The 27,439-nt window shown below is 45.5% G+C and overlaps 1 protein-coding gene across 2 annotated transcripts in view; it reads right to left on the reverse strand.

Annotated features, from left to right (window-relative positions):
- Positions 1 to 18,574, reverse strand: part of UBE2L3 (ubiquitin conjugating enzyme E2 L3) — a 32,791-nt gene extending 14,217 nt beyond the window's left edge. The window contains exons 1-3 of one of the 2 annotated variants that reach the window (XM_084819613.1): positions 18,520 to 18,574; positions 17,559 to 17,773; positions 1,200 to 1,295 (exon numbers count right to left, since the gene is read on the reverse strand). In XM_084819613.1, coding sequence (XP_084675739.1) covers positions 1,200 to 1,268 — 69 coding nt within the window. In that variant the 5' untranslated portion in view covers positions 1,269 to 1,295; positions 17,559 to 17,773; positions 18,520 to 18,574. The remainder of the gene's footprint in view (positions 1 to 1,199; positions 1,296 to 17,558; positions 17,774 to 18,519) is intronic. The other variant, XM_084819612.1, reaches the window with a different exon arrangement.
- Between the last annotated feature and the right edge of the window lie 8,865 nt (positions 18,575 to 27,439).

Genomic DNA, 27,439 nt, shown 5'->3' on the forward strand with positions numbered 1-27,439 from the left:
GAGTTATAGAACTTTTTCTGCCTTAACATGCATAGGATTGTGCCTTAAGTACATTAGACATACTTCAAATCTTTTTCAAGGACACTATTTGTTATTGTACTCTGGGGCAGCTGAAACATTTCTATTTAGGTTCAGATCAATCAGGCAGGACCTAATTATGGATTCCAGTTGTGCTTCCAAGTAAAAAACACACACACATATTAACAAAAAGCAACTCACTATGCTCTAGGAGCCATGAAAAGCTTCGGGTCTCAATCAAAAGAAATCATGTTGACAAAAATCACTATTACTCCTCCATATATGAGAATACGGAGAGATCAGTTGTCCAGAGGGAAAAACACAAGATCTGTGGCGAAAAATGGAATCCAAGTTTCTTTAAACAAACTCTAGCATATTCTACAGAGAATGTTGGGGTCTACAGAGGGTGCCAGAAATAAACCTACATCATAAACTCAGTGGCCATTCCAGCCAGTCATTTTAAGTTCAATTTTGTAATTTTAAGAATTGGTTCATGCATTTGCTTGCTTCCTCCTTCCTGCCCCATTCCTTTGTTTATTAGCTTGTATGACTGTGAGTAGAAGCCATATCATTTTAAAAATATCTATACAGTGCTTAGAAAATGTTAGGCACTTTATAAATTATCAGATAAAAACATTTGGCATTATCTCAGTTGAACTAATTCCTTAGGTTGTATATCTTTTGCAAATACCACAGAAGTGTTTTCTTATACTACTAAAAACCCATTAATGTGCCCAACCAGTTTGCAGCAGACAGGATGTGACCCGGTTCACGCATCATGGCTACCCAGGGTTTAACCAAACCATGGGTGGCCATGAATGAGCAAGAGCAAGCGAGTGTGCTTGGAAGAACAACCCAGATCCGTAACACAAACGATGGGTTACACATCTTGGTTGTTTTCTCCCCAACAACCTCCAATTCTGGGTTCAGACATCACGATAAACAACCCAGGGACGGAGTGCCCCTGGGTTGTTTAACTCAGTGGGAGTGAGCAGGCAGGAGCCAGCACACTCGCTCACTCCCGCTTCACTATCGACAACTCACAGTTTATTAGGCATAGGTCGTTTTCGATGTGCGAACTGGGTCTGAGTTTGTAAAGGCTCTCTTTAGGAAAATCATCATCCAGGACAAATGACCTGTGTAGGCACTTTGAAATTATAACAGGCCGCTTTCACACTCACAGGAACAATAAGCCCTTGCCAAGTCAATAAGTTAGCTTCATCAACTTGGATATTACGGAAGTTCTTCATTCCACATTTGCGGATTTCTTCAAGCTCCTGAAAACCAAGCACAGCAGAAATAGCATGTTAGCAAGAACAGCCAGAACAATTGGTTGTTATAGTTCAGGAAACCTCACATGTTGTTTTTCCTTTCAAATTGACCTGAGTCCGATGATCACTGCTAGACAGGAACGAGTGCTGGGCCTGAGTGCTCCTCCCTTGCCCTCCTCCCCTCATGTGCTGGCCTCAGCATGAGGATCCTAACTAATTTTCCTGGTTTTTTTATACTGACATTCAGCAAAGTTCTCTGGCTGAAATGTAACAGAGAACACTGGCTTAATGGAAGCCAGGAGTTTTGTGCCAAATGCAGCACATGACAGAAGGAGGGAGGAGCACTTCCCTCCAACGCTTGTTCCCAGCATCTTAATCATGGTTTATGAAGCCTGGAACAATAGTCAAAACCAGGTCATGAAGTGAACTGGGATTGAGAACCAGGTCAACTGCTAAACACACACTTTTACTTTTGCATTGCATTGCATTTCTTGACTATCCTGAAGCATAAATTAAGTCTTACCTTATGAGAGTATACTGTACAGTACTGGAATAAATTTTGCTAACATTTCTCTGTCAGACACAAAATGAGGAAGAGAAGGAGGAGCAACATTAATAATGAAATATACTTTTAAGTCTCATTGGTTTCAGTGTGAGAGATTGTAGCAGGTGCTTAACTCTCCAACTAAAATGACTGAGACTTGAAAGCACATACATTTAACTCGGAAACAACCATATAAGATAGGATCAATATGATCACCATATTGCAGATGTGGGCAGAGGCCAAGAGAAGAGAGCCTGCCCCCTACTGAGCAAGCTGGATTGCTTTAAATCTAGGCAGTTTACATCATTAATTTAAATCACAGTTTAGACTCACCAAGAAAACAGCAATTTGAACCATTGATTTAAATCAAGTTTCCCATTTTGAAATTAATGTATTTCTTTTCTGAGTAAGTGTGCATACCAAGTGTAGCTACGAAAAAGTATCCATCTGCAGCTAGAGTAGGGATTCCCAATCTTTTTGACCCTGTGGGCACATTCCAAAATTTGAGAAACTGTTGTGGGCACCATCATAAAGTGGTTGCTATGAGGGCCTGGATAGTCACAAAAGAAAAGGAAAAGAATGCTGGACTAGACAGGCTTTTGGTCTGATCCACCACAGCTCTTCTTATGTAAGTTGCCCAAGGAGCTGAATACAAGACAGAGGTTGCGTCTGAGCCCCAAATGCCAAACCACATATTTGACATTATCCCAGATGGAAAACCGGTGATACTCAGAAGAACACCCTTCAAAACACCCAGGCAGCAAACCCCTCCCCCCGAAACCAGAAACACACCCAGGCAGCAAACCGACTCCTCACAAACACATCAGGGCACTACACACATCCACCCCTCCTCCCCACAAAAAACCAGGTAAAACACACTACCAAAAATAAAAACAAACCATCTTTCCTCTGTATGTGGACCCACCACCCTCCCAGTCCCGCGCACCAGGTTTGTAGAGCAGTAAATATCCATGATTTGAGAACTGAACACACTGAAGAGGTCAGGTAGTTGGGAAGGCAGAAGGAGAATTTAACCCATACGGGCTCGCTGTATGATTCTTGTGAGATACGGGATAACATCTCCTAAGTTCTTGTGCTTCTCATGACTTGTGAACTCCTGGATCTAGCAGGAAACTCACAATACATGATATATTGCATCATGCTTAACCTAAAATGTCAGATCCCCAGCTCATGGTTCTCTCATTTACACAGAAAAGACGCCTTTAACTAAGTGATAATTATGATTTAGGTTAAAGAGATGGTGGCCTGGTTTGCACACAATTAAAACCTGGGTTACCTCCTACTTGGCTCCTCCTGCCAGAGAGAGCAGCTAAGCAACCCAACTCGGGAGAGTGATAATCCAGAGTTACAGGTTCAGATGCCCTGACTTTTTTAGCTGCTCCTGATGGCAGGAAGGACATGCTGGCTCATTCATAGCATGCTGGCTCATTCATGGTAACGCAGAGTTTAAAAAACAAACCTGGGATTGCCATGACATGGGAACTAGGCTTATGTGTAGGTTTTAACGTATTTGTACTAAATTCAGATTTCCTCTTAAAACAGCTTATTTTACTTTTAAAGGCACACTTACATAATTGCCATTTTATTTTTTTAAAAATCAGATCTTCCATTTTAATCCACCCCGTTACTGAATACAAGTGACAAGTTTTTAACTAGGACAGCCTGGTTTCAGAGCTCACTCTTTTACCTACAATAGGCCCAATATTGTTACAGCAGTCATCTTTAAAAGGGGCCACTTCTAAGCTGTTTTGAATATAACAGGCAGTCTGACTGCAGTTTTGCATTTATTAAGTTCACTTCTCGGTTAATTTCAAATGAGCCAGAAGTTTTATTAGCATTTTGCAGAATAAAACAAGATGATTGTTTTAGAAGTGTTCTCAATACGGCATTTTCATAGAAGGCCACCTGGTCTAATACCCTCTGCAAGACACAACTGGCAGCTCCACACAGGATCAGACTATACACTTCCCAGGACACAGTGGGGCTGCTCACACAACACATTAATCCATGCTCAGTGGTTGTGGGTTGTTTTGAACCGTGGGTTGTTTGTTGAACCATGGGTTATCATACTGTCTGAATGCAGCCAGGGTGGCTTGTTAACCATGCAGTGTGGGTTACATTACTCAGACCTTGAGAACTCAGGGTTTGTTGTTGGGTTGATCAGGGTGGTTAACAAGCCAGATTACATGGTCAACAACTTACACTGGCTGCATTCAGACAACATGCTAACCCATGGTTCAACAAACATCCCACAGTTCAAAACAATCCACATTCAAACACTTGAGTGTGGGTTTGCGTGTTGTGTGAACAGCCCCAGAATGTCACACATTGAAAGCAGGCATACCACGGAAAAGTGGTACACAGCAAATTGCTCCAGATGACTCAAGCAAAGGAAACAAAAATGTGAACACAAACCACAAGGTTACTAGTCTACCTGATCTAGGCAAAAATCCCTATTACAATGGTGACTTAGCACCTAAAGATGAATAAATCCATTCACAAAGTTTTCCCCAAATAAGTGTTATCGGGGCATTTAATATTGTTTTAAGTGTGGCAGTCCCCATTATTCTGGGAGGAGGGGGACCCAAGGGCTGGGGGAAAGAGCCAAACATTTTCCAACCCCAGTGTATCACTGAGACATGAAAAAACAATACGTGGGCATCCCTCTCTCCCTATTAATATATTTGAGGAAAGATTACTTCAGTGCATTAATAAAGATGTATTCACTAAGCTCAAGAAAGTATCAAGATTAGGTACAAATTCAGCCATGGTAATTCACTGCTATATTCACAACACTAATAAATTATGTCTTGGTCACTTGCAGGTAACCCAAGATAAACAGGCAACCTGTTCTAGTGTGTCTCCACTGATCACAACAAATACATACAGGCGCAAGAAAAAAAAGGCAAAACAGTGGCTTTATTGTCAAAGCCCAGGGTAATAACATATAAATTGGTGTACATTTTAAAAGAAAGACACGCTGTCCAAGCTTAAAACAACAAATAGCACTAACACCACTCAGACAAATTCTCAAACTTCATCATAGAAAGCCTTTCCAAGACAACTCTTTCACCTGGAAGCACTCATCCCTCCTCTTCCAAAAGACCTTCATGTCAATAAAATGGGAGGAATAAAATGGGGTCCCACTGGACTCTGATAGACTGACTTTAAAGCAGCAAAAACCAGACATCTGCTCCACTGATATGCCCCTGGCCAAGGAGATATTGTTGTATCTGTGTGGTCAAAGAGAATACCTGCTTTGCAGTTTGAGATCCTCTGAACTAGAAAATATAGCCTGAACTGCCTCATACTAAGTCACATACTAAGTCATACTGGGTCCATCTAGCCCAGTATATCCACTCTAACTCACAACTGCTCTCTCAAGCAAAGATCTTTTCCAACACTTACTAAAACTCCTTCTGAGTGAAATACCAGACTAAACCAAGACCTTCTGCGTACAAACTTTCTACTCTACCACTTAGCTATGGCATTTCCCTGACTTAATTACACTAAAGCAATTGTTGGCAGATACATGATTAGTGGCTGGTAGAGAAAGTATCTTGTCAATTTGGCCTTATTGATGGTCCACTGTCATGATGTATCCAAATAATACAAAAACACTAGTGTCTTTTGTTGCATTACTGTGAAGATCTAGTGAAAAGGTAAAGGTAAAGGTGTCCCCAACCAGTCGTGTCTGACTCGAGGGTGTGGTGCTCATCTCCATTTCTAAGCCAAAGAGCCAGCGCTGTCCGAAGATGCTTCCGTGGTCATGTGGCTGGCATGACAACACTGAGGTGCACGGAACGCTGCTACCTTTCCCGCCGAAGCGGTACCTATTTATCTACTTGCAATTTCTTGCTTTCGAACTGAAAAGGTACACTGATGGAAATCCTGCACAGCTCTGTCTAAGGTCAATTTAAATGCCTCAATGCTAAGTGTGTGCAATAAATTTAGTCCATGTATGAGGTGGCATACTTCAACCAACTTATCTATTCCAAGTAAACCTATCGAAATACACACAGCTACTCACAAGTAAATAGACAGGCAACAGTCAAAGGAATGTGAACCTTAGGCACAAGGCTTTTGTTGAGGCCTTCCTTTGCTGTGCCAAATCACTTCCATAGCTATACTATAAAGTATTTACACTTCTAGTCTCAGGGTGGGTTGATTTAAACTGCCAAGAAAAAAAGGCAAATATAAATTACTTACATTTTTAAAAAATGCACAAAAGCTGGAAAACCACCACATACATGATCAGCAGTCTGGAGAAAGGGGTCATGGCCATCTGGGGAGCCAGACTAGGACTCCAGTGGCCTGGTCTGGGGCCACGGGCCTGAGTTTCAAAACCCCTGCCCAACAGGGTCCTTACGACAGCCAGCAGCACCCCTACCACATTCCCCACAGATTACTGAACCATCTTCAGGGACAAGAAGCAATGCCAGTTTAGAGTAAAGGGCAGACCTACCAATGGCAATTACTGTAGACATCTGCATCAACCTCTCCTCTATCCCATATACAGTCAGGGCCAGAAATATTGGAACAAGGATAACTGTTTTGGCAGTTGGCCTCCATACACCACCACATTGAAGTTGAAAGGAAACACAGCCAGATGGGAGTGAAATCTGGACTTTCAGCTGTAATTCAAGGGGTTTGACAAAAGTGGGGCACTAACCATTCAGGAAGGACAGCCAGTGGCATACACACACACACATCGTTGGTAGCTCATAAGTAATGGAACGAATGGCTGACACGCAGCTGCATGGCCAGGTGTGGCCTGTTTCCTGGGTACCCCATGACCAATCAAGCAGATAAAAGGTCTGGAGGTGGTTCTGAGTGTTACATTTGCATTTGGTAGCTGTTCCCTAGAACTCCCAACATGAGGTCCAAAGAGGTGTCCATGTGAGCAAAGGAGGCCATCATTAGGCTAAGGAAACAACATAAACCCATCAGAGATAGCAAAAACAGTGGGAGTGGCCAACACAACAGTTTGGAACATCCTGAAAAAGAAGGAATTAACTGGCAAGCTCAGCAACAGCAAAAGCCCTGGAAGACCACGGAAGACAACTAAAGTGGATGACCGCAGAACTCTGCTCATGGTGAAGAGGAACCCTTTCACAACATCTAGCCAGGTCAAGAACGCTCTTGAGGAAGTGGGCATGTCATTGTCAACATCTACAGTCAAGAGATGGCTTTATGAATGTAAATGCAGAGGCTTCACAACAAGGTGCAAACCACTGGTAACCCTCAAGAATGACAGGCCAGATTAGCCTTTGTCAGCAAACACCTAAAAAAGCCTGCCCAGTTCTGGAATAAGATTCTTTGGACTGATGAAACCAAGATTAACTTGTACCAGAATGATGGGAAGAGAAAAGTATGGAGAAGGAAAGGAACAGCTCATGATCCAAAGCATACCACATCATCTGTCAAACATGGTGGAGGCAGTGTTATAGCATGGGCACATATGGCTGCCAATGGAACTAGGTCACTGGTGTTTATTGATGACCTGACTGCTGATAAAAGCAGCAGGATGAATTCTGAAGTGTATAGGGCTATACTTTCTGCTCAGATTCAGCCGAATGCTGCCAAACTGATAGGATGCCGCTTCATATTACAGATGGATAATGACCCAAAACATACAGCAAAAGCTACCCAAGAGTTTCTGAAGGCAAAGAAGTGGGATGTTCTTCAGTGGCCAGGTCAGTCACCTGATCTCAACCCAATAGAGAATGCTTTTCACTTACTGAAGACAAGACTGAAGGCAGAAAGACCCACAAACAAGCAGCAGCTGAAGGCAGCTACAGTAAAGGCCTGGCAAAGCATCTTGAGGGAGGAAACTCAGCACTTGGCCATGTCCATGGGTTCCAGACTTCAGGCAGTCATTGACTGCAAAGGATTTTCATCCAGGTATTAAAGGCAATCCTTGAAATGATGTTGGTTTGTTCCATTACTTATGAGCCACCAACGATGGGTGTGTGTGTATGCCACTGGGTGTACTTCCTGAATGCTTAGTGCCCCACTTTGGTCAAACCCCTTGAATTACAGCTGAAAGTCCTGACTTCGTTCCCATATGGGTGTGTTTCCTTTCAACTTCAGTGTGGTGGTGTACAGAGGCCAACTGCCAAAACAGTTATTCTTCTTCCAATATTTCTGGCCCTGACTGTAAGTTAGCAGCACAGGTGACAAGCAGTGTAAAGAGTCTCAAATTCGTCAGCATTTCAGTGAAGAAGGAAGGGGTGTGAAACTGATGGCAGTGGCCTATTGTTGGTGAAGAATGAGACTGAGGTTGAGATGGGCAGGGACATTTAAGCTGTTAGGATGTGGAGCTGCTATTTTGGCATGTAAGGGGTTGCTGGAGGGCAAGAAGTGGTGCATGGGGAGACGGTTCATTGGATGGGGAGGTGGAAGAGACAGGGGGATGCTCAGACCCAGAGATAGGGGTCTCAATTAGGGGTTGTATTGGTGCTGCTGGTAAAGGGATTTTGGCAGCAAGTTACGTAAGAGTGGTACTGGGATTAGATAGCAAAGGTGGATTTTGTTTTTTTACGTTAACATCTGGCCTCCCCCATTAAAACTTGCCATTTTTCAGAGACAACTTATGGACATGGCCCCCAGGCACCTACTGAGGGAGACAGCTTGGTCCTCTAACCCATTTTTGTTTAATTTAATTTTGAACTTGAGGTCCCTGACTTATGAGTAATGGCAGGAGGATACTTGTATTATCCCTCTCTGAAAGGTTAGCTATTTTTATAATGAATTTTCAATAACTGGTCGTTTAAAGCACAACATATTTACCTATTTATTAACCATTCCTACAGCACTTGCAATGCTCTGTGTTACTGGCATATTGCTTACACTGAAATTATGTTTTTCCGGAAGGATCACGTGGAAAATATGTCAGGAACGAGAAGGAGGCAGCTAGCTTACAATGGGTGTGAACATTACAGCATGGCTGCACGTGTAGCAACTTTATGGGAAATTGTGCAATTTTTGTTACACAAGACAAGCAGCAATAGTTTAGCACCACTGGGTGACAACATGGGGGGAAAATCAGCATGTAGCGTTGCTTGTTATCTTTACCATGAAAATCTCTCAAACTCCATGGTTCACTTCAGTTTTGTGCCCGTCATTCTGGAGTCTGCCTGCCATCTCCTCTTAAGGGAACAAAGGTGGCAACCTCTCAGAAGTACGAAGCTTCTCCCACCAAGTCAGGTGAACTGGTATTGGTACGCTCAAACATTTAAAATTGTATGTTTAGATTTAAAACACATTTGAGATCCCCATTTTGCCTCTTTTGGTCTTTGTCTTGAAGACAAAAGCAATCAAACTCAACTTTTGATCTAACAAACCTCTAAAAAGACTCTTCCTTGAAAAAGAAAAGAAAAAAGTGAGATTCTAAGAAAAGATTCTGGAGGGCAGACACACAAAATGCCTGGAAGCTGAATACAGCTTGTGGGCCATATGTTGCCACTCCTGATTTTAAAAGCAATTCAGAAAACCCCTCTCCTCTCCACAACAAGGAATTAAGAATTATTGTTCAAAAAGCTGAGAAGATTAGGATGATCTCCTTTCACGTAATTTTCTTGAAGGGTGGGTGGAGTGGAATTATACCATTCAGAACTTGACTTATAATTCTAAGATAGCCAAATAATAATGTGAGTCTTCAAAACAATCTGACTGTTAACTCCACTGCCACCAAGTGGCAGTGACTATGCACATGTGTTTCAAATGTGACATACACACATGCACATACCCATTTGAATACATTTGAATGTTAATTCATGCTGGTAATGAAATTTTTTAAATAGTACATTAGCTAACATTAAGACCGGACTAAAACAAACCTGTGCATAAAATGACTTTGTGGGAGGGGGAATACAAACTAGATACTTGCACTTAAACCTCATTTTGTATCAGCCAGATTTTGATCTTTGATCTAATTTCCTGTCCTACACCTAAGCTTCAAGAGCAACTGTTGGCATTTTGAAACCCCTCTCTACCCACCACTGCAAAATATTTAGCTTGTATTTGTCTTCCAATAGCCTGTGTTGGGCTGCAACTGCCAGCCCTAGGAATGGTATTTTGGTTGAAAGAAAAGTTGGTAAAGTATATAGGGGACCATTACTCAAATCAGTCTAGAAAACTCCTGTCACCCAGATATATCCCAATGTTATAGGCTACATGACATTGAACTTACGCAGAGCTGCTTGGAGTAGTGCCGACTACATTTGGGCATCCAACAAAATACATGCCAGACTTGGTAACCAGGAAAGGGTTATTAGCAAAAACATACACATCTCCTCAGTGAGTAGATACGCAGTTTACAAGGATCTGAATACAAATGCTCAAGGTTAGTTATATGGGTGTGGCTGGTGCATTTAGTTTATGCAGAAGTTCAGCTGGGTAAATGTTTGACAATGTAGTTGTTCAAGCAAAAACATACAAAAATAAACCAGCTTGCTGTTTCTTTGCCTTTAAGGCAAAAATCCAAATGCAAACTACATGAACTTCTCAAACGTTACAAGCCACATTTATACTCCAAATTTAAGAAGTGAAAATAACTTAGTGCTCGTAAAATCCTGATTCAGGCATGACACTTGGACTTCAGCAGTCGCTTGTTTTCCCAAAGAGCTGGTGTTATATGAATACCACAAAATAATGTGTCACGCACATTAGGCAATTCCCTTTCATTACTCTAACCTCTACTGGTAATATGCATGGCTTCATGCAGCACAGAAGCCCCCGTAAGTTCTTTCACTAGAACTTGGTCTAATTATTTCATTTCCATGAGAAATGGAAATCAAAAGAAAATGTTATGGGATGGTTCAGACACATAGTAGCCCTCATACACAGGCTGCGCAAGTGCACAGGGCTGATGGCGGGTTCTCATGGAAGTCCTGTTTGCGTGCACTCCACGTAGCCATCTCAATTCCCACTTTAAAGAACTGGGGTGTTTGTATACAGATGACAAACAGTACCTCTACACCCTCATGTAGGGTGCGGCATGACTGAATGAGCGCTACGTACTAAAGTGTGTATTTTAATATACTAACGATGCAATCGTATGAGCTGCTGCACTGTGGCGGTAACAGCGAGCCAGAACTCCGGAGAATCCTTGCCTATCATTCACAAGGAAACATGTTGGTGCCCGCTGCCCAATTGCTCCTGTTTGGCTTCTCCCACAAGCAGGAGCGCCTTCAGTAATCAGGCACTCACCAGCAAGAAAAAGCTGCCCATTCCATCCTTAACCCGATTTCTCCCAAACCAGCCAGGAAACAAACTTCAAACCTTGGCTTCAGACTCTGGCTTGCTAGGGCAGTGACAAACCAGGATTCCTGTTCCAGTTATAATAAGCTTTTTCCTCCTGTTGAGTTTTTGGTTACTGAAGCCACTAGTCCCGCTGGGAGGAGCCATTTGGGAGCAACCAGGCAACATACACCAGCACGTTTGCTCATTAATGGTACGCCAGGATTCTCCAGAATTCTGGCTTATTGTTTTGTGCAAATGTGCCCACTGGCTCATAGAACTGGACATGAGGGCTCTAGCACTGGCAAAACGGCAACCAGTGGTGGAAGAAGTGCCAGAGTTAAACAGTTCTGGCTCATTTGCCTCCGAATATAAGGGCGAACCCTTCTTACCATGCTGTGCCAGTGTCAGGAGCTTGTGCCTGCTTGGCTGCTGATCAGATGGGACATGAAAGGCCTGAGTTAGACCTACCCTACTCTCCATTCCCTCTGCATACTGCAAAAGCCCCATCTAAGGCTGCAACTGCCTTGACAATAGGACATGTATTTTGCCACAGCCCCAGATGGCCTCCAGCTTATCCCATGCTCAACGTTCACACCACAACTCTTCCAACTTGCATGGTACACTGATCACAATTCTTATCTCTTGGTACTCAGTTTGGTAGCTATAGCCAAATTACAAAAACAGGGATTATTTGTAAAGCACTACATGTATCATATGAGAATTAGACACATCCAGATGATACATGAGTGCCTGACCCAGCTGCACTTTCTAGCCTTTGTTATTTAAAGATATGATATCTAAACCACATGTAATAGAGTTGGGGTGTTCTGTCATTTTGATTTTATTTTAAATCAGGGTGCAAGGGCACTCCATCATTGGTGAGGGGAAGTGCACAGGCTACAAAGAGCTAAATAATACTCCAAACATGAAATATAAATGTAAAAAAATGGCAAGGCAGGGTGGTAGCAGTAGCCTTGCCTGACCATTTAAAAAAACCTACGTGAGTACTCCTACACTGGAATGACCCAGTGAATCCAAGACAAAAGCCTTGAAGAAAAATAAACACTAAAAAAATTCTCAAAATTGGAGATTATCACCATTTCACCAAATCACAGGCAACATCCAAGAGGTGCATGGGACACTTAGGCAACATCATGCCATACAGCAGCTGAAATAGCAATGGCTGAGCTTACTCTGGGGGTGGGGATATGAAGACCCCAATTTCCCAGGAACAAAACATAGTTCGTCTACTGTAAAGAACACGAAATAACCTCTCAGCAGGAAGTGCAATCTTGAGGGAAGATGCCTAGATTGCCAGCAACCAAAAGATAACAGGTGCACGTTCATTGAGCTAAAACCTCACATTCTGGAAAGGTCGCAGGAGGCAGCTTTTACTATTTGTGATTCCTGTACTAATTTCCGCCAAATACCTTAACTTTTCAATATGTATTCATTCTATTCCAATAATGTGGGGTTTCATATGGCAGGGCTGAGGAACCTGTGGCCCTCTAGATGTTGCTGAACTACAACTTCCCTCATCCCCAACTACTGGCCATGCTGGTTGGAGCTGAGGATGTAAAATTTCTAGAAATTTTGTGGCCATGGGAAAAAAAAACCCTTTTCCTCAGAAAAAAAACAGAAATTTTGAGAAAACTGGAAAAATAAGCAATGCTCATTTTTTAGCGCTCTTTACTCTTTACTAAAGTCACTTTATTGCTTGAAGACAGCCTTCCCCAACCTGGTACCCACCAGATATTTTGGACTTCCATACCCATCAGCCTTAGGTAGCATGGCCAATGGTCAGAAATGCTGGGCACTGTAGTCCAAAACATCCAGGGAGCACCAGGACGGGGAGGGCTGCTTTAGGAATATAAAGCAGGCTTTCCGTTCCTAAAGTTATTTCATCTATTACTTAGTTTGCTCATGAAATTATCATTATATTTTAAAACTTTTAAAAGTAAACTCGGTTAGTAAATTTGTAATTATTGTCTGGATAAGAACTACATTAAACGACTGCTACGGCATCAAAACACAGACTCTACAGAACAAAACCCAAGCTGTCAAGAATGCACAGTGGTGACTCCACTCACATGTTGGGTAACTGAGCATAAATGTCTATCAGTAAAATATACTGATCAATAATTTTAATGAGGAATGAAAGTAGTGACTATACTGGGAATCTTACAGACAGGATTAAAAAACATTTTGTCCATGGCTTTATTATTTCCAGCCATTTTACATCTGTAGTCTTAATATGAGTGTTCTTACTACATAATTTTTAAAAATAATTTGTGGAGAGTAAAGGCTGGGTAACAAATATATACTTTGTCTTAAATTCTAAAAGAAAATATTTTATAATCCAAAGCTGTTCATTTTTTGGGGGGAAAAAAACAAAAACAGTCCTTGGAAAACCCCTGTTTTTTTTCCAATTTTTTCTGGGTCTTCACATGTCTAGCTGGGGCTCATGGGAGTTGATAGCCAACAACATCTGAAGGGCTGGATTGCCCATCCCTGCCATAGGAAAAGGCTTACTATGACAAGGCTTGAGATCCCGCTTTACAATACGTTCCAGCTATTTCAGTTCCTATTTGTAAGTGTGATCAGACGCTTACAACCACTGAACTATCAGGACTATGTTTATTTCAAAATACTATAGAAAGAAACATTTAAGATTTCCTCTATAATAGATGAGAAATAAGTACCTAAGGGCACAATCCTATGCATGTTTAGACAGAAAAAAGTCCTACAACTCTAAACATGCATAGGATTGTGGCCTAAATAGTGCTTTCTTTGATTCAACAGTTACTACTTTAGTATTACCCTAATTCAAACTTAATGTCTTTGTTGTAGCAAAGGGGTGTTGTGTGGAGAATGACAAATCACAACAGCTACTGAAGAGAGAGTCATAAGCATTTCTCTCACTTTATGGGATGACGTCTGAACTTTTATAGATCCTTCTTTTACATCAAAACCTAACATCAGTCCTCTAGTGGAAAACAAGAAGTTTGGTTCATCATGGTTCAGAATACGGCCTTTAGTGTCACAGTGCCCACGCTCTTGGAACTCCCTACCACTACAAGTTATGCAGGCGCCACCCCTTCTAGGTTTTCAGCACCTACTAAAAATGTTCCTTTTCCAACAGGCATTCCCACGAAAGTAATCCTGCCCTCTGCATGTCGCTTAGGAATTTCTTTAATATAAGGGATTCATAAATATAGTTAAATAAATGAAGTTCCTTATGAACGAAGTTGGCACATAGTTCAGACACAAAATACAGGATCTAGAGTTTATTATTCCATTAAGCTCCAATTGAAATCAATAATAAAATAAGACTGGTTTAAGTTACGGAGCCAGTGAGCAATATAATTGGCAGTTTAATATTTGCTAATAACAGCACCCAGATTAAAAGGCAATCTGATTTAAACTGCATTTATCCATATCACAATTAGCAAATAGCATTAAATTGCCAATTATACCAAGCAAAGACTGAACTTTGGAGAGGAATGTTTCACCTATTAGTATGAAAGCGTTTAAGCTTCACTTTCCTTTTCAATAGACAGCAGCTCCTTTTTTGCAGCAAACAGAATATGGGTGGTAAGAGAAGATTAACACGCAAGATGTGATAGCATTTTGTGCATTATATTAATAACATCAATAGCCTAAGCTTACAGCATCAGGACCAACATCTTATGCTGGAGAGCTGTAGAAGTTATTCCTGGTCTGAAATTCTCCAAATGACTGATTTATCACTTATTTAGCAAACAGCTTGAGGACTACAGCTTTGACAAGTTTTGCAGGCTTAACCCCCCCCCCCCCCCCGATAGTGCAAACATGTGCATAGGAAAGTACATTCAAAATCCTGCACACCTTTGTATGCAGACCGGCCACTATCCATAGGCCCCTTTTTGCCTCTTAAACTTCAGCGTACTAGAACGCAATCCTAGGCATGTTTAGATAGAAAAAAGTCCTACAACTCCTATTCCCCAGCTGGCATCGCTGACTGAGGAATGCTGGGAGTTGTAGGACTTTTCTACTTAAACATGAATAAGATTGCAACCTTAGGGACTATGTACCCAAGTCAAAAACACACAAATGACTGGATATGGGGTTTAAGAACAGAAAGACAGGACTGTTTAAAGAACAATAATTACTCTTGCTTCTAATAATTATGCATGATCTGAAACTACAAGGCTATCCCTTTGGCATACCTATGTTATAAGCAGCAGCTGCAGTAAAACGTGCAAATATAAAACAAAAACAGTAGGACATTTATTTTTTGAAATGGGATTCCATCCTAACATTTGTTTTACACAAATTAACAATGCTTAAGATTAAAATCCTGCTGACCCTAAAACCGTCTACACAAAAGGTGGGAAGAACTGTGGGGAACTATTTCAAGAGTGTCCAAAGTGAAGCCGGTTCCCAGTCAGGACTTAAGAAGAACCAAATCAATTAAAATAATACCATTACTAAACTTAGAAATTCATGAGTTCTGGCAAGTAAACCTTATTCACTGAAAATATAGCTCTTTTAAAAACAACCATAAGTTTATAACTAGGTCTAAGAAAATTTAGTTCAGCAAATAAATTTCACATGAGTAATCAATTACATATGAATAAGAACCTCCTAAGTAATGAGTTCTTAAATAAAAAGCATGCTTCCTTTTGTTTAAATGATGTACACATGTGTCACAGCAAGCATCTTAGAAGAGGCACTGACGTGGTTCACACAATCATTTTCAGCCACCCACCACAGTTTGCAGCACTTGCCAGGTGCCCATACTGTAATCCAACTCCCACTCGTAGGTTGTTGGTGTCATCCGAAGCCGGGGAGGGTGGGTTGTTGGCGTGGTTAACAAACCACGCACAACCCTAAAACAGCCCATGGGTCCTGGGTGGTTTGTTAATCATGCGAACAGCCCACCCTCACAGGGTTCAGACGGCACAACCTACAAGGGGGACTGATACATAGAACGGGCACTTACAGGCACCCCAGCATGTGCTGCAAACTACAGCGGCTTATTTAAGCCACCCTAGCTGAAAATCATGATGTGAAGCCACCCATTCCCTCCTGTGTGAGATAAGAGGAAATGCCTCTTCTAAGATGTTGATTGCCACCTATGGCTATGGTTTTCCCAGTAGTAATGTATGGCTGTGAGAGCTGGACTATAAGGAAGGCTGAGCGCCGAAGAATTGATGCTTTCGAACTGTGGTGCTGGAGAAGACTCTTACGAGTCCCCTGGACTGCAAGGAGGTCCAATCAATCAATCCTAAAGGAAATCAACCCTGAGTGCTCATTGGAAGGACAGATACTGAAGCTCAATATTTTAGCCACCTAATGCGAAGAGAAAACTCTCTGGAAAAGACCCTGATGCTGGGAAAGACTGAAGGCAAAAGGAGAAGGGGACAGCAGAGGATGAGATGGCTAGATATTATCACCGATGCAATGAATATGAACTTGAGCACGCTCCGGGAGAGAGCGCAGGACAGGAAGGCCTGGCGTGCTATGGTCCATGGGGTCACGAAGAGTCGGACACAACTGAACGACTGAACAACAACAAATAAAAATAAATTTTAAAAATCTGAAGGTGAAGGTGTCCCCAACCAGTCGTGTCCGACTCTAGGGTGCGGTGCTCATCCCCGTTTCTAAGCCGAAGAGCCAGCGCTGTCCGAAGACGCTTCCGTGGTCATGTGGCCGGCATGACTGAACACCGAGGTGCACGGAGCGCTGTTACCTTTCCCGCCGAGGCGGTACCTATTTATCTACTTGCAATTTCTTGCTTTCGAACTGCTAGGTGGGCAGGAGCTGGGACTGAAGACGGGAGATCACTCCGTCACGCGGCAAATCAGGGGTATCTTTTCAGTAAATCAAAGGTCAAACATCGCAGACCAATTTTTAACGGAGTCTGTAATGGTACAATAGCTGCAAAAAGCCATATCCAGACATCACAAACTACACAGATCGGTGCAAGGAATATAGCTCAGCAGGTCAGCTACCAGGAAACAGAAACTGAAGATGCTTATACAGAACAGCTTTCAATCTAGATATCTAAGGGCCATGGAGAAAAGCTTAAAGCAACTAAACTGTTATCCTGCTATCTTGCAGAGAGGATCCTCACGCTTCCCAACTCTCTCATCCTAGAAACACTATATCATGTTAAAAAAAGGCCCCAAAGGGTTAAATGAGTTTAGTACGCTGCAATAAAAAACTGAAACTCATCAACAGTATATGTGGCACCTTAGACAATTTAGGGTGCAATCCTATGAAAGTTTAGGCAGAAAAAGTCCTACAACTCCCAGCATTCCCACCCTAACAGATTTACGCTGCAATCCAAAATACACTTAACAGAGTAAGCCCTACTGAATGCAGTAGGGCTTACATCTGAGTAAACATCTATATATCTGCGCTATTATTGTGGCTCGTGCTTTTACGGTCCCATGAGACTCTTTGTTGCCTACCCTGTGAATGAGTTCCAGTGGATCTGACTCCTTAGATAATCCCAGAACTTAATAAAAGCAATCACTGCAATCCTGTTGCCGGCTTCCTGCATCTGGAGAAGCAACTTTAGAAGACCAGAAAAGCTTTGAAGGAGTGCGGGGAGAGAAAAGAAGCAGGCCATCGCGCCTGAAGTGACTTTTGAACCCAATTTTCAGCTCACTGAAAGCGCCCACTTCTTGAAAGGGAAGATGAACATCAAAAGAGGATTATTACGATTTTGATGAAGGGTCTTCCCGAGAACGGGCGGAGACCGACCCACCTGGCCACCCCGCTCCCACCGGCTCCGTTTAATTCTCAGTTCCACAAAGGGCCGACTTCGAAAGAGTCTCTTTCGTAGCGTCGGAAGCCGCCGCCACCCACCCGCTCCCGACAACACTCCGCCCATTCGAGCCGGGGGCCTGACTCGCCCTCTTCCTCATGGCCCTGCGGGGGCGGGCGAGCGGCTGAAGGGGCGGGCGGGGACCCCCTCCCCAATTGCGGGACATTCATCCCCACCCCACCCCACCCCACCCCACGCACGCCGCGGGTCAAAAGGCTGAGCCGGCCGCCCCCGGCCCGCCCTCCGCCTTTGCTTAGTCACGGCGGGCCCCCTTCTCGGGGCAGGGCGGAGGGCGCGCCTCGCGCCCCGGCCGGGCCCCGGGGGCGCCCTTCAGAGGGGCTCCGCGCTCGCGAGGGCGGGAGCCGGCAGGGAGGCCGCCCGGCGCCGCCGCCGCGGCCTATTTCCCTCAGGCGCCGGCGGCGGGGCCGCCCCGAAAGCCGAGCGGAAGCGCGCCGCCGCGGCCGGGGCCCAGGAGGGCCGGGCCTCCTCGCCGCCGCGGGGCGAGACCCCCGAGGCGGGCATGGGCGCGCTCCCCCGCGGCGCGGCCCTGCCTCGCCCGGCCGCCCCCCGCGGCCCTGCCCGGCGGCGAGCCTGGATGTTACCTTCATCAGCCTCCTGCTGGCCGCCATCTTGGATCTGCTGCCGCTGCCCCACAATGCATGGCGGCGGCGGCTGCGGACGAGGCGGCTACATAGCCGCGGCGCTTCCTGAGGCCGGCGCTCGGCGGGCGGAGGCGCCGCCTCGCCGCCGCCTCCCTCCCCTCCCTCCCCTCCCCCCCCGCGCGGGCCCGCGGCTGCGAGGGGGCCGCGCGGCGGGCCCGGGAAGAGGCGAAGGGGCCCCTCCGGGCAGGGCTGTGGGCAGGGCCGCGCCCCCCGCGCAGGGCCGCGCCGCTGGGGCAGCAGCCGGCGTCGGCCCTACTTAGAGTAGACCTGTGGAGCGGAACGGGGCGAAGGCGCGCCAGGGCTCAGCCGCGTCCCCTCATTTCGGTGGCGCTGCCCTAAGGAAGGCCTCCGTTCCATGCTACGCCCTGGTTATATTATTATTATTATTATTATTATTATTACTATTATTACTACTACTACTGGTACACGGTTTCTGTATGGCTTTCCAGGGAACAGTCAGAGTAATGTAGCGGTGCAAATGCAATAATAAAATATCGCAGCTTATTATTATCCATTATTTGGAATTTGCCTTTTTTTAAAAAACGCTGCGACTGTCGTAGGGCGCGACCCTGCGGGGGTGGGCGGCCGCCCCCGGACTCGAGGCCGGCGCGATCCTGCGGGGATGGGCGGCCGCCCCTGGACTCGGAGGCCGGCGCGATCCTGCGGGGATGGGCGGCCGCCCCCGGACTCGAGGCCGGCGCAATCCTGCGGGGATGGGCGGCCGCCCCCGGACTCGAGGCCGGCGCGATCCTGCGGGGATGGGCGGCCGCCCCCGGAATCAGAGGCCAGCGCGACCCTGCGGGGGTGGGCGGCCGCCCCCGGACTCGGAGGCCGGCGCGACCCTGCGGGGGTGGGCGGCCACCCCCGGACTCGAGGCCGGCACAATCCTGCGGGGATGGGCGGCCGCCCCTGGACTCGGAGGCCGGCGCGATCCTGCGGGGATGGGCGGCCGCCCCCGGACTCGGAGGCAACCGCCTATCCAATGCAGAGCAGGAGAAGCACAGGGTTATTGTTCCCTCTGTGCTCCTCCTGCCCTGCATTTTCGGCTAGACAGACGGTTCCAGCTGTCTAGCCATGGGATGGTGGAGCGAGGAAAGAGGCTGCTGGAGGACACGTGTCCTCCCCACCCTGGAACACCCCCTGGCACGCCCCGTTTCGGCTGTTCTGCGCTCGTCTTGCGAGTGCAGAGGACAGGGCTCCTCCGCGCTGCCTCACAGGCAGCGCGGAAGGAGGGCAAGGTCGGTTCTCCGGGAACTGACCTTGGAGTGCGGGCTCCGAGGTCGTTTCCCAGAAAACAAGGTGTCCTATGGCCATCTAGTCACTGACTAGCGGCCATAGTATTGCTCTCTAAATTGGGTGTTTTTATTCTTTTATCTTCATTGTTCACCACTCTGAAATCTGATGTGGAGTGGTATATAAATATTGTAAATAAATAAATAGATTTTATCGTTTTTATTCATTTTGTTTAATCTTCTGTTGTGTGGTTTTAATTTACTGGTATTCTGCCTAGAGAACTGGGCAGTTTAAAAATGTAATGCATTAGTAAATGTATCCCCCGCCGGTAAGACCACTAAGTCCAAGGGTGGGTGGGTTCCCACATAAGGCCAGAGACTCAAAATGACCCAAGTGGACGACTGGATGCTCCTGACTACAGACATGCCTTACTTGATTCCTCCTTGGAAGGGAAGGATGGTTTCTAAGCTCTTTTGAGGAAAAGGGAGAAACTGAGGCTGCACATGCCTGAGAGTAATTTTTATGTATTTAAATCTTGCTTAGGGAGAGCATTCCAGAACCCTGGGGCCATCACAGAAAAGGCCTCTTCCTGAACTATCATGCCCTGAGCTTCTCTTGACCCGACACACGCACAGAAGGTCCTTTGAAGCTAACCTCAGGGTCTGGGTAGCTTCATAGGGGGAGAGGTGGCCCCTTCATGGAGGTACTGGGGTTCCAAGCCGTGTATGGCTTTATAAGTTAAAACCAGAACTTTGAAAGCCTCTAGGAACTAGGGATGCTGGAGAAATTTGAGATGGATTACAATGAACTTGGATTTCTAAGAATCCGACCTGTGGAATCTGCTGTAGAGTGTCCCCCTCAGGCCGTGTGGAGTCTGTAGACTTTCGGATGATTTTTTTACTTTCCTGAAATTTACGCATATTAATCTGTAGAAAGATACGCAAGTTTCTGCTGAGGAAATGTTGAATGGAATGGGGGACAATACACTAAATATTATGTACTGCAGTAAATTATGTAAATACTTATGTAAATATTTACGTAATAGTTTGCATATTTTTCTACATGACGAAAAAAATACTCGCATCCGTCTGTGAGCGGACGATGGAATGAAAGCTGCTTGACAATCCACGAAACACAGACGGAGTGGATTTTACGCAGTCTGTACATCTACTAGGAACATACGAAGCCACCTCACAGTGCAATCATTTGCATCTCATTATTAGTAGTAGGGCCGCGGTGGCTTAGTGGTTAAGACGCTGAATTGCTGACCGGAAGGTCAACAGCAGTTCAAGACCCGAGTGCTACATGACGGAGTGAGCTCCTGTCTTCAGTCCCAGCTTCTGCCAACCTTGCAGTTCGAAAGCAAGAAATTGCAAGTAGATAAATAGGTACTGCCTCGGCGGGAAAGGTAACAGTGCTCCGTACACCTCGGTGTTCAGTCACGCCGGCCACATGACCACAAAAGCGTCTTCGGACAGCGCTGGCTCTTCAGCTTAGAAATGGAGATGAGCACCACACCCTAGAGTCAGACACGACTGGTTGGGGACACGTTTACCTTTTTTATTCTTAGTAGTAGTAGTATTACTATTTCATTTTCTTAGACACCTTTCTCAAGAAAGACTCAAGGCAGCTTACGAGGAAACTAAAACATACCAATCTTCAAACAGGTCTTCTCAAAAGTAAGTCCCAGTTGAGTTCCCTTGGCTTACTCTCAGATAAACAAGATTGTAGCCTAGAATAAGCTAGAAATAGCAGGTCTGTAAAAACACCACTGAACACAGTAGGACTGATTTGTGAGCACACACTTAGCTGAGGGGGAACCCCATTGAACTCAGTAGAATGTATCTCTAAGCAGACATGCATAGGACTGCACTGTAAAGTAGCTTCATAGGTTCCTTAGAGGCTCGATCATTATGTTCCTCGGGGCAGAGGCCACCTTCTCGTTTTTACTACTGTAAAGTGTCACATGCAGTGAGGGCTATAAATAGTAAAATAAAAATAGCTTGAAAAGCCACCTTGTTCCTTTCTCCTGCCATACACAAAGCAGGGCTCCTGCAGTCCTGTTTGAAAATTTCTAATTCAGTTTTTTTGTATCCATGTCTTTGCTTGGATTGAGCCTGTGGGCTAGGAGTGTTGTTGTTTTATAAATGTGACCTGTGGAACCCTTTCTTTTGGATTCAAATGTGGCACTGTTTTTTATGCTTGGTAACATTTGGGCCACTAATGTTCAGCATGGAAGTCAATCAACCATTTTTTCTATTTTGTATCATGTCAGTCAGATTGTAAGTCTGCAGACAGAGCCTGTGTTGTCTTTTTTAAACTGTACAACACCTAGACAACCTGTGTTATTAACATTCCCCTTTAATCTATTTGAAATTCATTTTTTAAACATACTTATTTTAAGAGTAGCGTGGAGGTTATCCCAAGCTGTTCAGACACATTCGCATTTTTCATCAGAACTCACGTAAAGTGATGGGGCAGGTACAGGGAAAAGAGTGTGAATTCAAGTAACCAGGAAATGTGTTTTGCCACAACTTAGATAACAGATTCAACTGTTTCTTGGTTTCTTTGGAGTTTTGTATTTAAAAGCAGAGAATTGCCTTGTGACTAACTGGAAGTGGTGCCCTCTGCTGGATACATTTTAATTAATTTACATTTAAACATACGAATAGAAAATAACTGAATTTCCTAAGACCAGGATATCTGGATAGGGAAAGAAAAGGATTTCAAGCAAAAGTGGTTTGGATGACACCAGAATGTAAAGCAGATTATGAACCGATGAGAAAGAAACCACAAATATGTTAACTGGAGGGAGGCATTGTGCAGCCTGCAACAATGCATGCTTTTTAACAAAAGTTGCAGCTTGTCTTAAACATATTTTAATGTGACTTTCTAATCATTCATTGGTTTTATATGCTATTCTCTTTTATTGTATGTGTGTCTATAACTGTGCAATCCTATGGGCTCTAGACAGCAGGAGACGGCCATAGGATTGGTCGTTTTCTGGGAACCGACCTCCGAGCCCACTCCAAGGTTGGTTTTCAGAGAACTGCCTCCTCACTCCCTCCCCCGCCACCTCGTAGGTCAGCCTCACGCTCTGCACTCGTAAGAGCAGCGTGGAACAGGGCAAAAGGGGGTGTTCCCGGGGGCGGGGAGTGTAGAAGTACTGGTACGACACTTCCTATGTACTCCGATGTCCCGCGGCTAGACAGCTGAAATCGGCCATCTAGCCGTGAACGCAGAGCGGCTGGGGTGCAGAGGAAACGATCCCCTCCACGGTCCTCCTGCCGTGCATTGGATAGGTAGTAGTCTCCTCTGAACTCAGAGGCGACTATCCCCATAGGTGGTTGTTGTTCAGTCGTTAAGTTGTGTCCGACTCTTCGTGACCCCATGGACCATAGCACGCCAGGCCTTCCTGTCCTCCACTCTCTCCCAGAGTGTGCTCAAGTTCATATTCATTGCATCGGTGATGCGATCTAGCCATCTCATCCTCTGCCCTCCCCTTCTCCTTTTGCCTTCAATCTTTCCCAGCATCAGGGTCTTTTCCAGGGAGTTTTCTCTTCACATTAGGTGGCCAAAATATTTGAGCTTCAGCTTCAGTATCTGTCCTTCCAATGAGCATTCAGGATTGATTTCCTTTAGTATTCAATGATTTGACCTCCTTGCAGTCCAGGAGACCCGTAAGAGTCTTTTCCAGTACCACAGTTGGAAAGCATCAATTCTTTGGCACTCAGCCTTCCTTATAGTCCAGCTCTCACAGCCGTATGTTGCTACTGGGAAAACCATAGCTTTGATTAGACGGACCTTTGTCAGCAAGGTGATGTCTCTGCTTCTTACTATGCTGTCTAGGTTTGCCATAGTTTTCCTCCCAAGGAGCAAGCGTCTTTTAATTTCATGGCTACAGTCACCATCTGCGGTGATCTTGGAGCCCAAGAACATAAAATGTGTCACTGCTTCCATTTCTTCCCCTTCTATATGCCAGGAAGTGATGGGGCCAGATGCCATGGTCTTAGTTTTTTTTAATGTTGATTGCTCCCTTATTGTATTGTTGGTACCCAGCTTGAGTACCATATGTAGAAAGGTGGGATGTAAACTGAAATAAATAAGCACATTCCACAGAGTTCAGTGGGGTTTACTTAAAAGAAAGTACATAGGATTGCAGTCTTAAGTGAGGAAGTCTGAGCTTTTAAATATATTTATATATAGATACAGTATATTCTACAAAGCAGAACATTTCTTATCAGGCACTCTTCTATGCCACCCCAGTTTGCTGTGTATAGATGGATGACAGCTGCATTTTCTTACTCTGCACCTGGCATAGGAGTTTGAAGCCATTGATATTCTATGTAGAATCAGTGCCTAGATGCAGTAATGCGCTAGATGAGGGCCAATAAACTGAATCCTAGCGAGACGGAAGACCTTGGGTGAGTGGTTCCTGAGTCCAGGAGATAGGCTCATTGCCTGTTCTGGACGGGGTTGCACTTCCTCTGAAAGATCAGGTCTGTAGTTTGGGTACTCCTAGATCCATCACTGCCACTAGAAGGCCAAATGGCCATGGCTGCTCGGAGTGCCTTTTACCAGCTTCGGCTGATTCGCCAGCTACGGCCTCCCCTGGACAGGGATAGCTTGGCCACAGTGGTATAGGCACTAGTAACCTCAAGACCGGATGACTGCAATGCGCTCTATGTGGGGCTGCCCTTAAGGCTGCTCCGGAAGCTGGAGCAAGTGCAGAACGCAGCAGCTCAGCTGTTGTCAGGAGCTGCCCCTTTTCAGCATGCAACTCCTTTGCTGAGGGAACTGCACTGGCTGCCTATTTGCTACCGGGCCAGGTTTAAGGTTGTAGTACTAGCGTACAAAAGAGCCTCGTGTGGCGCAGAGTGGTAGGTGGCGGTACTGCAACTGAAACTCTCCCCACGACTTGAGTTCGATCCCAGCAGAAGCTGGGTCCCAGGTAGCCGGCTCAGGTTGACTCAGCCTTCCATCCTTCCGAGGTCGGTAAAATGAGTACCCAGCTTGCTGGGGGAAAGGTAGTCACGACTGGGGAAGGCAATGGCAAACCACCCCGCTACAGTCTGCCATGAAAACGCCAGTGAAAGCGGCGTCCCTCTAGGAGTCAGCAATGACTCGGTGCATGCACAGGGGAACTAGCGTACAAAGCCCTAAACAACTTGGGACCAGGACACCTGAGAGAGTGGCGTCTCCCTTACCCACCCGCCTAGTCACTGAGGTCATCGGAGGGCCTGCTCCTGGTGGTTCCACATGGCCCTATGGTCCAAGTGCAGTCCACCAGGTAAAGAGCCTTCAGTGTGGTGGCTCCCATCCTGTGGAACTCCCTGCCTCTGGAGGTCAGGCAGGCGCCAACACTGGGTAGTTTTTGGCGCCTCCTGAAAACATCTCTTTTCCAGGAAGCCTTCCTTGGTTAACCAGCCTCAGTTTTAACGGCACTCTGGTTTTTTTAAAGAATAATCTTCATATCATGTTTCTTCTTTTTATCTTTTGTTCATTCTTTCTCTTGTTGTTCACTGCTCCGGAATTGGTTTAGATATGGAGCGGTATACAAATATTGTAAATAAATAAATAAATAAATAAATAAATAAATAACAATGTAACTTTAGCTAGCATATACCTTGTCTGCAGTGTTACACCTTGGAAGTTGGCAGGAACATCTGAAGCTAAGCAGGGTCAGCCCTGGTTAGTACTTGGATGGGAGATGGCCTGGGAATCAGGCTTTCTGCATTGAGGAGGGGGTTGGACTTGATGGTCTTGTAGGCCTCCTCCAACCCTATGATTGTATGATTCTAAGTAAAAAAAAATAAGGCTGGAGGTGCCTTTCTGATCATGCAGAATGCATTATCCCTCTCCAGTGACTAACCCCAGCCAAACCTCAGAGATCTGGGATATGGGATGGTGGTGTGGGACTACAGGACTTAATTCCAGAGAGGGCTCTGCAGCGCCTACTTTCAACGAGAGCTAAGTCAATCCTAAAGGAAATCAAGCCTGACTGCTCATTGGAAGGACAGATACTGAAGCTGAAGCTCAAATATTTTGGCCACCTAATGCGAAGAGAAAACTCCCTGGAAAAGACCCTGATGCTGGGAAAGATTGAAGGCAAAAGGAGAAGGGGAGGGCAGAGGATGAGATGGCTAGATAGCATCACCGATGCAATGAATATGGACTTGAGCACACTCCGGGAGAGAGCGGAGGACAGGAAGGCCTGGCGTGCTATGGTCCATGGAGTCACGAAGAGTTGGACACGACTGAACGACTGAACAACAACAACAAAGCTCTAGAATATATGGAGTATAAAGAAGTGAGCCAAGCTGTCTCTCAGTTTTAGATGACAAGCTTTGCATGGGTACCAGGCACGCTTGAGCTCATAGAATCGTAACTTTTTTCCCCCTTAGGGCAGGGGTGGGGAACATTTTTGGGTCTGGGGGCTGGTCTGATGCAGCAGGGCTCTCCCTGGCAGCCCTGCCACTCCCCCACTATCATCACATCTCTCCCCCATGCTGTTTTGCTTTTCTCCGTGCGTGAGAAAAGTGAGTTTCTCCGTGTTTTCAGCCAGGAACTGCAGGAGTGTCTCCTCCAAACGGCGACCGAGTCACACACCTGTGACTACAAATGGCACGCGAAGGGACTCTGCTGTAAAAGGGGAATAGAGAGATTCATAAAAGGATATGGCTATCAGTGGCAACTAGTTATGACGGTGCACATCACCTGCAGTATCTGAGGCAGTGTGTCCCTCGGTACCAGTTGCTGGGGAACACAAGCGGGAGGGTACCATTGCCTCCATGTCCGCTTGCGGGCTCCCCGTGGCATCTGGTTGGCTACTCCGCGAACCGAATGTTGGATGAGGGGATGCAGCAGGGCGCCTCTTGTGTTAACCGGTGTAATAATGTGTGTTTATATGTGACAGGGAGCCCATGGAAAGCTTGCTTGGGAAGTATTTCCCCATGGCTGCTAGGATCGCTGCCTGTTGAAGGAGGCCTTGCAGCACACGGCTTCCCCAACCCGCCGTCTGAAATGGGACAATTCTCTCTGCCAGCTCCAAATTCTACCATCTCGTGGTGCTGCAGGTGCAGACCAGGGCTCAAGTTCTTCTGGTTCGGATGGGCACCCTTTTTAGGGGTCCAGGAGTGGTGGCATCTATTTTATTTATTTTTATTATTACATTTTGATTCTGCCTTTCCTCCAAGGAGCTCAGGATGATTGACTCATTTTCCTCTTCCCCTCCTTTTTATCCTCACAATAACTGTGTGAGGTAATTTAGGCTCTAATTCTGACTAGCTCAAGGTCCTGGCTGTGTGGGGATTTGAACCCAGTGAGCATCTTGGCTGTGTGGGGCTTTGAACCCAGGTCGTCACAGTCCCGGCTGTGTGGGGCTTTGAACCCAGGTCGTCACAGTCCCGGCTGTGTGGGGCTTTGAACCCAGGTCTTCACAGTCCTGGCTGTGTGGGGCTTTTTCTGTGGTGGCCCCCACTCTGTGGAACTTCCTCCCTAGGGAACTCCGTCATGCCCCCTCTTTAATGAGCTTCCATCGTGCATTAAAAGCGTGGTTGTTCAGGCAGGCATTTGGGGTGGGTTAGGGTATTTTAGAAAACGTTTTTATTGTAGAATTTTATTGTTT

This window comes from Heloderma suspectum, chromosome 13, assembly GCF_057233095.1.
Source record: "Heloderma suspectum isolate Gila_16-S chromosome 13, 16-S_ref, whole genome shotgun sequence".
NCBI lineage: Eukaryota > Metazoa > Chordata > Lepidosauria > Squamata > Helodermatidae > Heloderma > Heloderma suspectum.